Genomic DNA, 16,194 nt, shown 5'->3' with positions numbered 1-16,194 from the left:
ACTACTGTGCAAAAATCTATCCAACCTTGTCTTAAATATATTTGCTGAGGTAATCTCCACTGCTTCATCGGGCAGAGAATTCCACAGATTCACCACTCTCTGGGAAAATGGAGTTCCTCCTCATCGCTATTCTAAATCTACTCTCCCAAATCTTGAGGCTGTGTCCCCTAGTTCTAATCACACCTACCAGTGGAAGTAACTTTCCTGTCTCTATCTTATCTATCCTTTCAAAATATTATATGTTTCTATAAGATTTCCTCATTCTGCTGAATTCCACCGAGTCCAGTCCCAGGTGACTCATCTCTCCTCATAGCCTAACCTCCTCATCTCTGGAATACCTGGTGAACCTCCTCTGCACCACCTCCAAAGCCAGTATATCGTTCTTCAAGTATGGAGACCAGAACTGCATGCAGTACTCCAGGTGCGGCTGCACCAATACCCTGTACATTTGCAACATAACCTTCCTGCTCTTAAATTCAATCCCTCTAGCAATGAAGGCCAGCATTCCAGTTGCCTTCTTGATAGCCTGTTGCACCTGCAAACCAACCTTGTGTGATTCATTCACATGCACTCCCAAGTCCCTCTGCACAGCAGCATCTTGCAATTGTTTACCATTTAAATAATAATCTGCTCTTTCATTTTAACTTCCAAAGTGGATGACGTCATATTTACCAACATAGAAAACATAGAAAACCTACAGCACAATGCAGGCCTTTCGGTCCACAAAGCTGTGCCGAACATGCCCTTACCTTAGAAATTACCTATGGGGTACCCATAGCCCTCTATTTTTCTGAGCTCCATGTACCTGGCCAGGAGTCTCTTAAAAGACCCTATCATACCTGCCTCCACCACCGTCACCAGCAGCCCATTCCACACATTCACCACTCTCTGTGCAAGACTCCCAGAGGTTAATTTGCAGGTTGAGTCTGTGGCAAAGAAGGGAAATACAATGTTGGCATTTATTTCAACGGGAATAGAATATAAAAGCAAGGAGATAATGCTGAGCCTTTATAAGACACTAGTCAAGCTGCACTTGGAGTATTGTCAACAGTTTTGGGCCCCATATCTCAGAAATCATTCAAGAGCGTCCAGAGGAGGTTCACGAGGATGATTGTGGGAATGAAGCAGTTAACATCTGAGGAGCATTTGGCAGCTTTGGGCCTGTTCTCACTGGAAGTTCAGTTGACTGGACTGTATTCAGGGATTCATCTTTGAGTCTGGATGAATATGCCGCAGCTGTTACCAACTACATTAAAATCTATGTGAATAAGTGTGTGCCTATGAAAACTTGCTATATATTCCCAAACCAAAAGCCGTGAATGAACCAGGAAGTTCATTGTTTGCTGAGGGCAAGGTCGGTGGCATTTAAGTCTGGTGAATCAAGTCTGTACAAGAAAACCAGGAATGACTTGCCCTTGCTATTTCGAGGGCAAGAGACAATTCCGAGTGAGGTTGGAAGTGACATCGGATGTACATCAACTTTGGCAAGGTTTGCAGGACATTTCTTTCTACAAAGTGAAACCCACTAGAATGAATGACGGCGATGCTTCACTACCAGATGAGCTCAACATCTTCTATGCCTGCTTTGAAAGGGAGAATATAACTACAGCTGTGAAGATTCTTGCTGCATCCAGTGACCCTGTGATCTCTATCTCAGAGGCTGATGTCAGGCTGTCTTTAAGGAGGGTGAATCCTCGCAAGGCGTCAGGCCCTGACGGAGTACTTGTTAAGACTGAAAACTTGTTCCAACCAACTATCCGGAGTATTCAAGGACATTTTCAACTTTGTACTGCTGTGATTGGAAGTTCCCACCTGCTTCAATATACCAGTGCCTAAGAAGAGTTGTGTGAGCTGCTTTAATGACTTTCATCCAGTAGCACATACATCTACGGCGATGAAATGCTTTGAGAGGTTGATCATGGGTAAAATGAACTCCTGCCTCACCAAAACCAAGGACCTGGACCCACTGAAATCTGCCTATTACCACAACAGGTCTACAGCAGACAGAATATCAATGTCTCTTCACACAATCTTAGATCAGCTGGACCTACGTCAGGATGCCGTTCATTGACTGTAGCTCAGCATTTAACACCATCATTCCCACAATCCTGATCGATAAACTACAGAACCCGGGCCTCTGAACCTCCCTCTGCAATTGGATCCTGAACTTCCTAACTGGGTGACCACAATCTGTATGGTTTTGTGATAATATCTTCTCACTGTTGATTAACACTGGCGCACCTCGGAGGGTTGTGCTTAGTCCACTGCTCTACTCTCTCTATATACATGACTGGCTGGCTAGGTGTAGCTAAAATACCATCTGTAAATTTGCTGATGATACAACCATTCTTGGTAGAAACTCAGATGGAGATGAAAGAGCGTACAGGAGCGAGATATACCAGCTAGTTGAGTGGTGTCACAGTAACAACCTTGCACTCAATATCAGTAAGACGAAAGAGTTGATTGTGGACTTCAGGAAACATAAGACGAGGGGATACGAACCAATCCACATAGAGGGATCAGAAGTGGAGACAGAGAGCAGTTTCAAGATCTGGGTGTCAAGATCTCTGAGAATCTAACCTGGTCCCAATATATCAATGCAGCTATTGGGAAGGCGAGACTGCGGCTATATTTCATTAGGAGTTTGAAGAGATTTGGTTTGTTACCTAAAACACTCAACAAATTTTATAGATATACAGTGGAGATCATTCTGACAGGCTGCATCACTGTCTGGTTAGGTGGGGGTGGGTGACTACTGCACAAGACCGAAAGAAGCTACAGAAAGTTGTCAAATTAGTCAGGTCCAGCTTGAGTACTAGTCTTTGTAGAATCCAAGAAATCTTAAAGGAGTGATGTCTCAGAAAGGCAGCGTCCATTATTAAGGACCCCCATCATCCAGGGCATGCCCTTTTCTCACTGTTAGATCTGGAAGGAGGTACAGAAGCCTGAAGGCACACACGGAGCGATTCAGAAACAGCTTCTTCCTCTTTACCATATGATTTCTAAATAGACTTTAGACCCATGAACACTTAATTTTTTTAATATATATTCTGTTTTTGCTCTGTTTTTAATCTCCTTAATATATCCTTAGTGTAATTGATTTGCTTGTTTATTATTTTTTTTCCTTATTATCGTGTATTCCATTGTACTATGCTGCTAAGTTAACAAATTTCTCAACCGGTGATAATACACCTGATTCTGATTCTTATCGCTTTGTTCTACAGCACTCTGTGCCCGACCATGCACTGTGTAAGACCTACGTTGTCTGGTCCTACCAAAGTGCAACACCACGCATGTGTCTGCATTAAATTTCATCTGCCATTTTCAGAATATTTTTCCAGCTGGTGCAGATCCTGCTGCAAACAATGACAACCTTCCTCACTGTCCACTACACCCCCAATCTTGGAGACATCCGCAAGTTTACTGATCCAGTTAACCACATTACAATCCATATCGTTGATATAGATGACGAACAACAATGGACCCAGCATCAATCCCTATGGTGCACCTCTAGTTACAGGCTACAATTAGAGTGGCACCCATCTACAACTACTGTCTGACTTCCCCCACAAAGCGAATGTCTAATCCATTTTACTGCCTCATCTTGGATGCGAGCGACTGAAACTTATTCACCAGCCTCCCATTTGGGATCTTGTTAAGTGCCTTGCTAAGGTTCATAAGGCTTAGAAGCAGAATTAGGCCATCAGGCCCATCGAGTCTGCTCCACCATTTAATCAAGGCTGATCTTTTTTTTTTAATCTCCTCCTCAATCCCATATCTTGGCCTTCTCCCTGTAACCTTTAATGCCATGTCCATTCAAGAACCTATCAATCTCTGCCTTAAATAGACCCAACAACCTGGCCTCTACAACTGCATGTGGCAACAAATTCACCGCCCTTTGTGAACTTCCTCTGAACCCTCTCCAATGCCAGCACATCTTTTCTAAGATGAGGGGCCTAAAACTGTTCACAATACTCAAGGTGAGGCCTTACCAGTGCCTTATAAAACCTTGCTCTTGTATTCTAAACCTCTTGAAATGAACGCTAACATGAATACTTCCTCACCACCAGCTTAATCTGCAAGTTAGCCTTTAGGGTGTTCTGCACAAGGACCCCCAAGTCCATCTTCCTCTCAGGTTCCTGGATTTCCTCTCTGTTTAGAAAATAGTCTGCACATTTATTTCTACTAACAAAGTGCATGACCATGCATTTTCTAATATTGTATTTCATTTGCCACTTTCTTGTCCATTCTCCTAATCTGTCCAAGTCCTTCTGCATCCTACCTGTTTCCTCAACACTACCTGCCCCTCCACCAATTTTGGTATCATCTGCAATCTTGGCAACAAGGCCATCTATTCCATCATCTAAATCACTTGTATACAGCATAAAAAGAAGTGATCCCAACACCAATCCCTGCCGAACACCACTAGTCACTGGCAGCCACCAGAAACAGATCTGTTTATTCCCACTTGCTGCCTGCTACCAATCAACCAATGCACTAACCATCTTAATAATTTTCCAGTAATACCATGGGCTCTTAACTTTGTAAGCAGCCTCATGTGTGGCACCTTGTTAAAGGCCTTGTTAAAGTTCAAATATATAACATCCACTGCATCATCTTTATCTATCCTATTTGTAATCTCAAAGAGTGCCAACAGATTCGTCAAGCAGGAATTTCCCTGAAGGAAAGCATGCTGACTTTGTCCCATCTTGTCCTGTGTACCCAAGTTCTCCATCATCTCATCCTTCACAACTGACTCTACATTTTCCCAACCACTGAGGTCAGACTAACTGGTCTATAATTTCCTTTTTGCTGCCTTCCTCCTTTCTTAAAGAGTGGAGTGTCGTCGCGTTGTTACTCAACGAGTGAAAGCAACATACCGAGTCGAGCAGGGTCTAGTTGAACTGTTTACTGTTTCAATCCGCGTGTGCTTAAGTGCCCGCTCCCAGAATCCCCCACTCTTTGCGGGGTGGAAGTGACGTCGGCTTCTGGGCCGAGGTCTGTCCCGCACTCAGAGCCCTCACGGTTGCCGCTGGCTGCGGACTCACCCGTGACTGCTGGATCCAGTTCACTTGCCGTGTGGGCGAGCTGCCACATGACGCACCCTCCCCCCCCCAGAACTGGCGCTAGGAGGTGCAGAGTCCACAGCCTGCACATTGTCAGTTCTTTTAGGTGGTCAGCCTCGTCGTCGTGGGGGTGGCACCGCAACTGGGCATTCAAGGTCTAGATGCACCGGTTTGAGATGGTCAATGGTAAAAGTCTCTTCACGACCGCCGATGTCAAGAATATAGGTTGTCCCATTATGGCACACCACCTTGTAGGGTCCTTTGTATGGTCGTTGCAGGGGTGGTCTGTGCTTGCCTCAGCGAACGAAAACATACTTGCTCTGTTGTAAGAGGGTGTTGTTCCGTGATGGGACGTCGGGACTGGGGCAAGTGTTCCAAGCCGCTCCCAGAGTTTAGTTAGGACCGCTGTAGGTGTGTCCTCCTGGCCATGGGGTGCTGGCACAAACTCACTGGGAACTGTGAGCAGGACACCGTAAACAAGTTCGGCTGATGATGCGGCCAGGTCCTCCTTGGGTGCCATGCGGATGCCAGGCAGCACCCAGGGGAGTTCGTCAACCCAGTCTGGCCCTCGGAGGCGTGCCATCAGAGCTGACTTCAAGTGCCTGTGGAAACGTTCCACCAGGCCATTGGACTGCGGGTGGTAAGCAGTCGGTGGGTGGAGCTGGGTTCCGAGGAGTTGTGCCAGTGCAGGCCATGGAGCCGATGTGAACTGCACACCCCTGTCTGAAGTGACGTGGGCTGGGAGTCTGAACCGTACCACCCAGGTGGTAATCAGGGCTCTGGCGCAGTTCTCCGTGGCCGTGTCAGCGAGTGGGACAGCTTCCGGCCACCTCGTGAACCTGTCCACCATGGTGAACAGGTATCTCTCTCCTCTTGAAACAGGCAGTGGGCCGACGATGTCCACGTGGACATGTTCAAACCTCCTATGTGTCGGCTGGAAGGGTTGCAGTGGGGCCCACACGTGCCTCTGGATTTTGGAGGTTTGACAATGTGTGCATGTCCTGGCCTAGTGCCCGACCTGCTTGCTTAGGCTGTGCCACACAAACCTATCTGCGATCAGCTGGATGGTCGCCCGGATGGAAGGGTAGGCTAAACCGTGCAAGGCGTCAAAAACGTGGCACCTCCAAGCATTTGGGACAATGGGCCGAGGTTGCCCAGTGGACACATCACAAAGGAGCTCATTACCTTCAGGCCCAATGGGTATGTCTTCGAGGCGGAGTCCTGAGACTGCGGTTCAGTACGCCGGCATCTCGCTGTCCAGTCGTTGTGCCTTAGCTAATGCCACATAATCCACCCCCGGAGACAGAGAGTGCACTGATTGGATGAGGTGCGTGAGAGCGCGTCAGCTACCATGTTGTTCTTCCCGGAGATGTGCTTGATCATTGTGGTAAACGCCGAGATGTACGACAGGTGGCATTGTTGGACCACGGGTCCGACACTTTGGCAAACGCGAAAGTGAGGGGCTTGTGGTCTGTGAAGACCGTGAACTCCCTCCCTTCCAGGAAATACCTGGAGTGCCGGATGGCAAGGTACAGGGCCAGCAGTTCCCTGTCGAAAGTGCGTACTTAAGTTCCGGGCGGTCGTAGGTGCCGGCTGAAAAAAGTGAGCGGCTTCCACTGGCCTTCGATGAGCTGCTTGAGCACGCCGCCAACTGCCGCATCAGAGGCATCCACAGTGAGGGCAGTGGGGACGTCGACCCTGGGGTGGACCAGGAGTGTGGTGTTTGCTAGCATGTTCTTGGCTTGTTCGAAAGTCGCCGTCACCTCCTCTGTTCAGGTGACCTCTTTGGCCTTGCTGGACATCAAGCCGAAAAGGAGCCGCATGATCTGGGCTGCTGAGGGCAGGAAACGATGGTAAAAGTTAACCATCCCAACAAATTCCTGCAGGCCTTTATCAGTGCTGGGTCTGGCGAATCGGCGGATGGCTTCAACTTTTGCCGGCAGGGGCACAGCTCCATGGCGGTCGATCCGGTGTCCCAAGAAGTCGATGGCTGGTAGGTGGGGTTGAAAGCCAGGCCGTAGTCGCTTAGGCAGCGGCAGAGCAGGCATTAATGTGCTAGATGTTCCTGACGGGAGCGGCTGGCAATAAGTATGTCATCCAGGTAGATGAACAGAAAGTCTAGATCTCGCCCTACTGCGTCCATCAGGCACTTGAACATCTGCACCGTGTTTTTGAGCCCAAACAGCATCCTGAGGAACTCTGAACAGGCCAAAGGGGGTAATGAGGGCTGTCTTGGGTACATCGTCTGGGTGGACTGGGATCTGATGATACCCTCGGACCAGGTCAATCATCGAAAAGATGCGCGCCCCGTGCAGGTTGGCCGTAAAGTTCTGGATGTGCAGTACCGGATAGTGATCGGACATGGTGGTGTCATTCAGCCTCCTATAGTCACCGCACAGTCTCCACCCTACCGCGGACTTGGGCACCATATGGACTGGGGAGGCCACGGGCTGTCGGAATGCCGCACAATCCCCATCTCCTCCATCTTCCTGAATTCCTCTTTCATGAGGCTGAGCTTGTCAGGCAGTAGCCTGCAGGCCCAGGCATGAAGGGGAGGTCCCTGTATGGGAATGTGGTGCATCATTCCGTGCTTGGGGGCTGTTGAGGAAAACTGCGGCATGATGATAGATGGAAACGCCGGTAACACTCTGGCGAACTTGTTGTCAGAATACGTGATGGAGTCCAGGTGCGGGGCCGGTAACCTGGCCTCACCGAGGGAGAAAGTCTGGAACGTCTTTGCATCGACAAGTCGTCGTCCCTTCAAATCCACGAGCAGGCAGTGATACTGTGGCCAGCATAAATGTCCATGTAAAGTGCTGGAACCGAACTGCAAGGGGATGGTTCTTGTGCCGTAGGTGTGGATGGTGCTGCTGTTGGCTACCGTAAGTTCCGGTCCTGTTCTTCTAGTTCAGGTATCATGGCTCGAGAGGGGTAGGACACTGATTTCTGCCCCTGTGTCCACCAGGAATCTACACCTAGAGTGCTGGTCCCAAACGTAGAGGAAGCTATCATGGTGACCAGCCGTCGTAGCCATCAGCGACAGCTGGTCCTGGCGTTTCCCTGGAACAAGCATGGCGGTCGGCAGTGGCGGGCCTCGGAACCCCACCTTTGATGATAAAAACACCAAGAATCAGAAGTGGTGCCGTCCCTTGGTGTGGGTGTTACGTGCTCCACTGCTGGGGTGTGGGAGGGCTGGGCTTTCGGCTGTGCCGCAGTACTAATTTCGATGGTGGTTCCACCATTTTGTTTGGTGCGCCAAAGCATGTCCGCGCGGGCAGCCTCCCTGCGCGTGTCTCTGAAGTCTTCATCTGCTAGCAGGAGGCGGATGTCTTCTGGCGTTTGCTTCAAGAAGATTTGTTCAAAAAGGAGGCAAGGCTGATGGCTGTCTGCCAGTGCTAGCATGTCGCTCATCAGGGCTGATGATGTGCTTTCGCCCAGGCTGTCCATATACAGTAACCGCGCAGCCCGTTTGTGGTGGGAGAGGCCAAATGTGCGGATTAACACGGCTTTGAATGCCTCGTACCTGTCTGTTGCCGGGGGCTGATGCAGAAAGTCGATAACGCGGCCCGCTGTCTCCTGGTCGAGGGCGCCCACCACATGTAATACCTGGTGGCATTTGAGACAATTTGCCTGACTTGGAACTGGGCCTCTGCTAGCTCAAACCAGACCAGGGGTTGAGCGATCCAGAAGGTTGGCAGTTTAAGGGAAACTGCATTCTGCAGAGCCAAGTCATTCATGCTGGGTCCAAATGTCGTTGGACTGTCGGGGTCACCAATGTTGTCGCGCTGTTACGCAACGAGTGAAAGCAACACACTGAGTTGAGCAGGGCTGGTTGAACTGTTTACTGTTTCAATCCACGCGTGCTTAAGTGCCCGCTCCCAGAATCCCCCACTTTTTGCGGGGCAGAAGTGACGTCGGCTTCCGGGCCGAGGTCTGCCCTGCACTCAGAGCCCTCTTGGTTGCTGCTGGCTGTGGACTTGCCTGCGACTGCTGAAGCCGATTCGCTTGCCGTGTGGATGAGCCGCCACAGGAGTAACATTTGCAATTTTCCAGTCCTCTGGCACCATGCCAGAGTCCAATTTTAAAGATAATTTCTAATGCCACCAGAATCTATAATGCTACCTCTTTCAGAACCCTAGGATGCAGTTCCTCGGTCTGGGTGACTTATGTACCTTTAGGTCTTTCAGTTTTGAGCCCCTTCCTCTTGTAATAGTAACTGCACCCACTTTTCTTCCGTCACACTCTACAACATCAGGCATACTGCTAGTGTCTTTCACAGTGAAGACTGATTTTAGTTCATCAGCCATCTCCTTGTCCCCTGTTATTCTTTCTACCGCCTCATTTTTTAGCGGTCCTGTATCTACTCTCATTGGTGTCAGATGCAAGAGAGGGTATTTGTTGAATGCCTACAAGATGGCTTTTTAGAGCAGCTTGTGCTTGAGCCTACTGGGAGAAAGGCCATCTTAAATTGTGTGTTGTGTTAAAACCCAGATCTTATTAGGGAGCTTACCATAAAGTAACCCTTAGGAGGAAATGATCATAGTATCAGTTTGAGAGGGAGAAGCAGAAGTCACATATCACAATGGAATAAAGGGAATTACAGAGGCATGAGAGAGGAACTTGCCCATGTGGATTGAAGGAGGATACTGGTGGGGATGACAGCAGAGCAAAGATGGCTGATCTCTGGGTATAGTTCACAAGGCACAGGATAGATATATCCCACAGAGGAAGAAGTTCTTGAAAGGCAGAAGTAGGCAACTCTGGCTGGCAAGGGAAGTTAAGGACTGCATGAAAGCCAAAGTGAGGGCATAAAAGACAGCAAAAGTGAGTGGGACGTTGGATGATTGGGAAGATTTTAAAGTCCAACAAAAGGCAACTAAAAAAGCTATAAGAAGGGAAAGCTGAAACATGAAGGCACAATAGCCAATAATATATAGCAGTAACCAAATGTTTTTTTCAGTTTTAAACATAGAAAAAAACCACAGCACAATGCAGGCCCTTTGGCCCACAATGCTGTGCCGAACATGTACTTATGTTAGAAATTACCTAAGGTTACCCATAGTCCTCTATCTTTCTAAGCTCCATGTACCTATCCAGAAGTTTCTTAAAAGACCCTATCAATCTGCCTCCATCGCCGTCGCTGGCAGCCCATTCCACTCACTCACCACTCTCTCCATAAAAAAACTTACCCCTGACATCTCCTCTGTACCTACTTCCAAGCACCTTAAAACTGTGCCCTCGCATGTTAGCCATTTCAGCCCTGGGAAAAAGCCTCTGACTATCCACATGATCAATGTATCTCATCATCTTATACACCTCTATCAGGTCACCTCTCATCCACCGTCACTCCAAGGAGAAAAGGCCGAGTTCACTCAACCTATTCTCATAAGGCACGCTCCCCAATCCAGGCAACATCTTTGTAAATCTCCTCTGCACCCTTTCGATGGTTTCCACGTCCTTCCTGTAATGAGGCGATGAGAATTGAGCACAGTACTCCAAGTGGGGTCTGACAAGGGTTGTAACGTTCTCGCTCGGGTGTGAAGTAACGCCGAGGTAAACGTCGAGATAAACCAGAATCAATGCAAACGAGACCGCAGTAAGATTAACCATTTACTGTTCACTCTTCACATTAACGCATGGTGAAAACTGTTGAAAAACAATACAGGATTGGTACAGTGTTTGTTCCCTTCTAAATATCACATTTACATTGTGAATATTTGCAAAGGTAAAACTACAATAACTACATTACATTAAAGTGCAGCATACAGTCAGAATCTAGCTGCTCCATTGGCTGCTTTAGATACACTTCAATACAAACTATCCTGACTCTTTAACTGACGAAAAGGTAAACCTTACCGACCGTCGTTACTTTTAACAGAATCGGCGTTAACATTTTAACTCAAAATACCGATTATCTAATGACTTACAGCGTTGCTTTCACTGTGTCTTTGGTGCATAGAGAGACCCTAGTCAGCGTTATGGTCGCACATGTGAGTGACCCCCACCCTTGCGTGAATCTCAAACCGGTAATTCCCCACAAGACGCGGCGAACCCGGATGTGACGTCATGGCAGCCGCGATGTATTACAGACAAATCAATTGATTTAAACAATCCTAACTTTAACTAAAAAAATGCTAACAAATTACTACGCGAAAATATTATAAACTAAATAACTGCCATAAAGGCAGCACACTCCCCGCTTGACCTTCGTAAGGTCACAATGAACATAATACAAACTTCAGTCTCTAATTCAGTCATTAGGTAGAAGTAGAATGACTTCTGTAACAGGCCTTTGGTAAATTTTCCCATCGCCTTGGTCGGTAGTTTTCAATTCAACCTTCCTGACCTGTCCATCCCTACTAGGGAATGTGGCAGTGATTCTGGCCATTGGCCAGCAGTTGCCGGCGATTTGCTTGTTTTTGAGCAGGACTAAATCTCCAACTTGAAGGTCCCTTCTCCATTGCTTTGTGTACAGGTCCTTATCGGAGAAGTCCCCTGGTGGAGGGGCAGCTCCTGCCTTCTGCGTAAGGAGCATTGATGGCGACAGTATGAAGGGGTTTTCCGGGTCAGAAGACACGGGTAGGAGTGGTCGTGCATTCATAATGGCTGTGACCTCTGCCATTGGTGTGCCCAGTACCTCGTGGGTCGATCGGATGCTTTGCTGCATCTCAGGTCTCCTTTTCGTGGTTTTTTGCAAGGGCGTGAACCGCTTGACTGCCTGCTCTTTGTTGTTTGGCAAGCACTGGCGTGGTTCTCTGAAAGGTAGTGGGGCGACCCCACTATTTGCTTTGTCTCTGAAGACCTTGGTGTCCTCCGTTTTTAAGATGATGGCGTCTTGAGTCGATGGAGCAAGTTTATTATCGTGCTCCTTATGAGCAAAGACAGACTGACCCAGCGTCTCGTCAGTTACTTTGCGCTTGTTAAAGCCTTGTGGTGCTTCCTGGACGCACATGGAACTTGTGCGGTGTTGAAGAATCATATGGCGGCTACTCTCTAGCACATTGGTCTTGAGTGTGTTAACCGTTGATTTGTGTTCGTTGCCAGGGCACACCTCTCCTATCACCACCCAGCCCAGATCCAGGTGTTGGGCAAAGGGGGCGTCGTGTGGTCCATTGACCTGCTGCCTAACCTTGTGTACCCGGAGAACATCCCTCCCTAATAGCAGGAGTATTTCTGCTTCTGGATCCAGCTCTGGGATGTGTTTGGCGATGTGGTGGAGATGTGGTTGGTGTAGCACCGCACTTGGCGTCGGGATCTCAGTGCGGTTATTCAAGATTTTCTCGCACTCTACGAGTGGGGGGAGACAGATGAGGACTTTACCATCCAGGGACTCGATCTGGAAGCCTTCGGCCCTCCTTCCGTAAGTTTTCATGTTGCCTGAGCAAGTTCTAAGGTAGTATGGGAACTGCTCACTCTCAATGTTGAACAAGTTAAAGAACTTTGGACTGACTAGCGAGCGGTTGCTCTGATCGTCCAGAATTACGTAGGCTTTGATGGCCTTGTCTTTGGCTCCCTTAGGGTACACCTTAGTGAGACAGATCTTTGAACAAGAACGGCTTGCCTGAGCTTGACCGCAAACTTCCGTACAGCTCGAGCTGACAACAGGTGTCCTGGAGTGAGCTTCTCCCTCCCCGCCGTCCTGTTGTGGGGGTGAAGGAGCTTCGTCGGTTTGCGGTAACGGGCCAGGATGCATGGCCCAGTCGTGATTAGTGCTATCACATTCCAGGCACTTCATGGCGATCGTGCACTCTCTCGCACAGTGAGAGGTCGAGGAACAGCATCTAAAACATATTCCTTTCTCCTTGAGAAGGGCCTTCCTCTCTTCGAGGGGTTTTTCCCTAAACGTTCTGCATCTTTTGAGAGGGTGGGGTTTGTTATGCAATGGACAATTCTTGCTAGGGTCGTTGTTAGTTGTAAGGACTTGGGTCTTAAGCGCTGAGACTGGTTTAGTAATGTTGGAATTATTCGAAGTGGATTTATCTGGCTTGGTGTAAATTGTACTGCTTCCTGGACCTATGAGGCTAGGATCGTTTCGCTTCTTCGCCTCCTTGCACACGAACCTGGTGAAATACTCGAAGGGAGGGAATTGACCTTCGTGTTCTTCCTTGTAATCTGAGGCAACGGACAACCACCTGTCCTGCAGCCCAAATGGAAGTTTGTCCACGAGTTGTCTAATCCCGGTTGGAGTGTCTAGGTATACTAGACCAGCTGAGTGGCCGTCTTCTTTGGCGCCTTGAATCTCCATGAGTAAATCTCCAAATTCTCTTAGCTTGGTGTGGTCCTTGGCTGACACCTTAGGAAAATTTCCCAAACGTTGGCATAGCGCCGCCTCGATAATTTCGGGGGCTCCGTAGCCCTCCTGAAGTCTCTCCCATGCTTTCTTCAATGCTAGCTCGGGTTTGTTGATGTACACTGAACGCATGCATCTCACCTGTTCGCATGATTCTTTTCCCAGCCATTTTGCCATAAGATCCAACTCCTGGGTTGCTCTGAGCTGGACTCCGTTGATAGCGTTGGTGAAAGTGGAGTACCATGCACGGTAATTTTCAGGTTTATCGTCGAACCGGTATAGTCCTGAAGTGACGAGATCCCGTCGTGCGAAATACCGTGCTGCGGATTCGTCTGCAGGTGGCGTGCGGGCTGAGGGAACATGTCCACAGGTACATGACTGAGGGCGTACATCTGTTATGGGATTTGCTGGTCTGGACTCAGTCTTTGCCTCTCTTCTCCCCAAATCCGGTAAGTTCGGTGTCGAGAAGTACTTGTCGTGAGCCCTTGCATTCCTGGGTTCATCGCGGAGTTGCGAGGGTAAATTATCTTCCTCGGATGGACGTGATGCCGTCGGGCCTCTCCAAGACTCCTCGTGAAGTGGGACGTTATCGAATAAGTAAAGAGAGGAAGAAAGAGTCTTCCATTCCATTTGAGATTGGACATAGTCCCTTGTACGTTCCAATCCGATCTTTTCTGAGGTAGATTTTCCGTCCTTCGGATCATGCATTTCTTCGGCGTCTTCTATTAACTCTGCTTCCACCTCGGCAGCTGCTGCTTCTCGTTCTAGCTTCAGCGCTTCTAACCGTGCCTCTACCCTTTTCCTTTCCAATTCGTTTTCGGCTTCTCTGGCAGCCGCTTCCTTCTGGTTTTCGGCTTCTCTGGCAGCCGCTTCCTTCTGGTTTTCGGCTTCTCTGGCAGCCTTTTCCTTCTGGTTTTCGGCTTCTCTGGCAGCCTTTTCCTTCTGGTTTTCGGCTTCTCTGGCAGCCGCTTTCATCTTTACTTCTAATTCTTCTTTGGCAAAGCGCGCTCGCACCTTGGCGGCTTCTGCTTTCGCTCTTGCTTGGGTGGCCTTACTTGATGCCCTACTGCCCCTATCGCAGGATGACGATGACTTTGACAACGACTTGATGCTGGATCGGGTTGACATGGCTGCACTTTAAACACCTGATAATGCCGCTTTTTCACTGTAACGTTCTCGCTCGGGTGTGAAGTAACGCCGAGGTAAACGTCGAGATAAACCAGAATCAATGCAAACGAGACCGCAGTAAGATTAACCATTTACTGTTCACTCTTCACATTAACGCATGGTGAAAACTGTTGAAAAACAATACAGGATTGGTACAGTGTTTGTTCCCTTCTAAATATCACATTTACATTGTGAATACTTGCAAAGGTAAAACTACAATAACTACATTACATTAAAGTGCAGCATACAGTCAGAATCTAGCTGCTCCATTGGCTGCTTTAGATACACTTCAATACAAACTATCCTGACTCTTTAACTGACGAAAAGGTAAACCTTACCGACCGTCGTTACTTTTAACAGAATCGGCGTTAACATTTTAACTCAAAATACCGATTATCTAATGACTTACAGCGTTGCTTTCACTGTGTCTTTGGTGCATAGAGAGACCCTAGTCAGCGTTATGGTCGCACATGTGAGTGACCCCCACCCTTGCGTGAATCTCAAACCGGTAATTCCCCACAAGACGCGGCGAACCCGGATGTGACGTCATGGCAGCCGCGATGTATTACAGACAAATCAATTGATTTAAACAATCCTAACTTTAACTAAAAAAATGCTAACAAATTACTACGCGAAAATATTATAAACTAAATAACTGCCATAAAGGCAGCACAAGGGTCCTATATAGCTGCAACATTACCCCTCAGCTCTTAAACTCAATCCCATGATTGATGAAGACCAAAGCACCATATGCCTTCTTAACCACAGAGTTAACCTGCGCAGCAGCTTTGAGCGTCCTATGGTCTCGGACCCCAAGGTCCCTCTGATCCTCCATGAGTCTTGCCATTAATGTTATATTCTGCCATCATATTTGACCTACCAAATAAACAAACTTATCTGGGTTGAACTCCCTCTGCCACTTCTCACTCAGCCCAGTTTTATTTCCTATCAATGTGACACAGTAACCTCTGACAGCCCTCCACACTATCCACAACATCCCCAACCTTTGTGTCATCAACAAATTTAGTAACCCATCCCTCCACTTCCTTATCCAGGTCATTTATAAAAATCACAAAGAGTCGAGGTCCCAGAACAGATCCCTGAGGCACACCACTGGTCACCGGCCTCCATGCAGAATATGACCCGTCTACAACCATTCTTTGCCTTCTGCGGGCAAGCCAGTTCTGGATGCACAAAGCAATGTCCCCTTGGATCCCATGCCTCCTTACTTTCTCAATAAACCTTGCATGGGGTACCTTATCAAATGCCTTGCTGAAATCTATATACACTACATCTACTGCTCTTCCTGCATCAATGTATTTAGTCACATCCTCAAAAAATTCAATCAGGCTTATAAGGCATGACCTGCCCTTGACTACTGCTACGCTGACTACTCCTAATCCTATTATACCTCTCCAAATATTCATAAATCCTGCCTCTCAGGATCTTCTCCATCAACTTACCAACCACTTGGGAAAATGTCGGAGTCGATTATTAAGGATGAAGTTTCAAGATACATGGAGTCTAATGATAAAATAAGTCAAAGCATGGTTTCTGTAAAGGGATGTCTTGTCTGACCAATCTGTTGGAGTTCTTCGAGGTAGTAACAAGCAGGGTGAACAAAGGAGAGGTAGTGTATGTAATTTACTTGGATTTTCAGAAGACATTTGA

The 16,194-nt window shown here is 48.0% G+C and overlaps 2 protein-coding genes across 9 annotated transcripts in view; one reads left to right on the top strand and one right to left on the bottom strand.

Annotated features, from left to right (window-relative positions):
- lrrc31 (leucine rich repeat containing 31) overlaps positions 1–16,194 on the top strand; it is a 300,889-nt gene that overhangs the window by 220,444 nt on the left and 64,251 nt on the right. The gene's annotated exons all lie outside the window — the stretch shown is intronic.
- On the bottom strand, positions 7,975–15,018 carry LOC140722927 (uncharacterized). Its single transcript, XM_073037560.1, has 4 exons — positions 14,933–15,018; positions 13,567–14,651; positions 8,232–8,672; positions 7,975–8,172 (listed from the first exon to the last, which is right to left on the bottom strand). Exons 2-4 carry the CDS (start codon positions 14,482–14,484, stop codon positions 7,975–7,977), a joined length of 1,557 nt encoding a protein of 518 aa, XP_072893661.1. The 5' UTR covers positions 14,485–14,651; positions 14,933–15,018.

This window comes from Hemitrygon akajei, chromosome 3 (genome assembly GCF_048418815.1).
Source record: "Hemitrygon akajei chromosome 3, sHemAka1.3, whole genome shotgun sequence".
Taxonomy (NCBI): Eukaryota; Metazoa; Chordata; class Chondrichthyes; order Myliobatiformes; family Dasyatidae; genus Hemitrygon; species Hemitrygon akajei.
Note: the sequence above shows the minus strand (reverse complement) of the source record. Positions and strands in the feature narration are given on the sequence as shown.

What these genes read in the sequence shown, in the direction of transcription:
- LOC140722927 (XM_073037560.1), bottom strand. Translation starts at nt 14,484, where the DNA reads ATGTCAACCCGATCCAGCATCAAGTCGTTGTCAAAGTCATCGTCATCC. An exon ending in TCACCAACGCTATCAACGGA is followed by an intron (nt 8,673 to 13,566) that starts GTCCAGCTCAGA and finishes AAATGCCACCAG; the next exon opens with GTATTACATGTGGTGGGCGC. An exon ending in ACACCCCAGCAGTGGAGCAC is followed by an intron (nt 8,173 to 8,231) that starts GTAACACCCACA and finishes TTATCATCAAAG; the next exon opens with GTGGGGTTCCGAGGCCCGCC.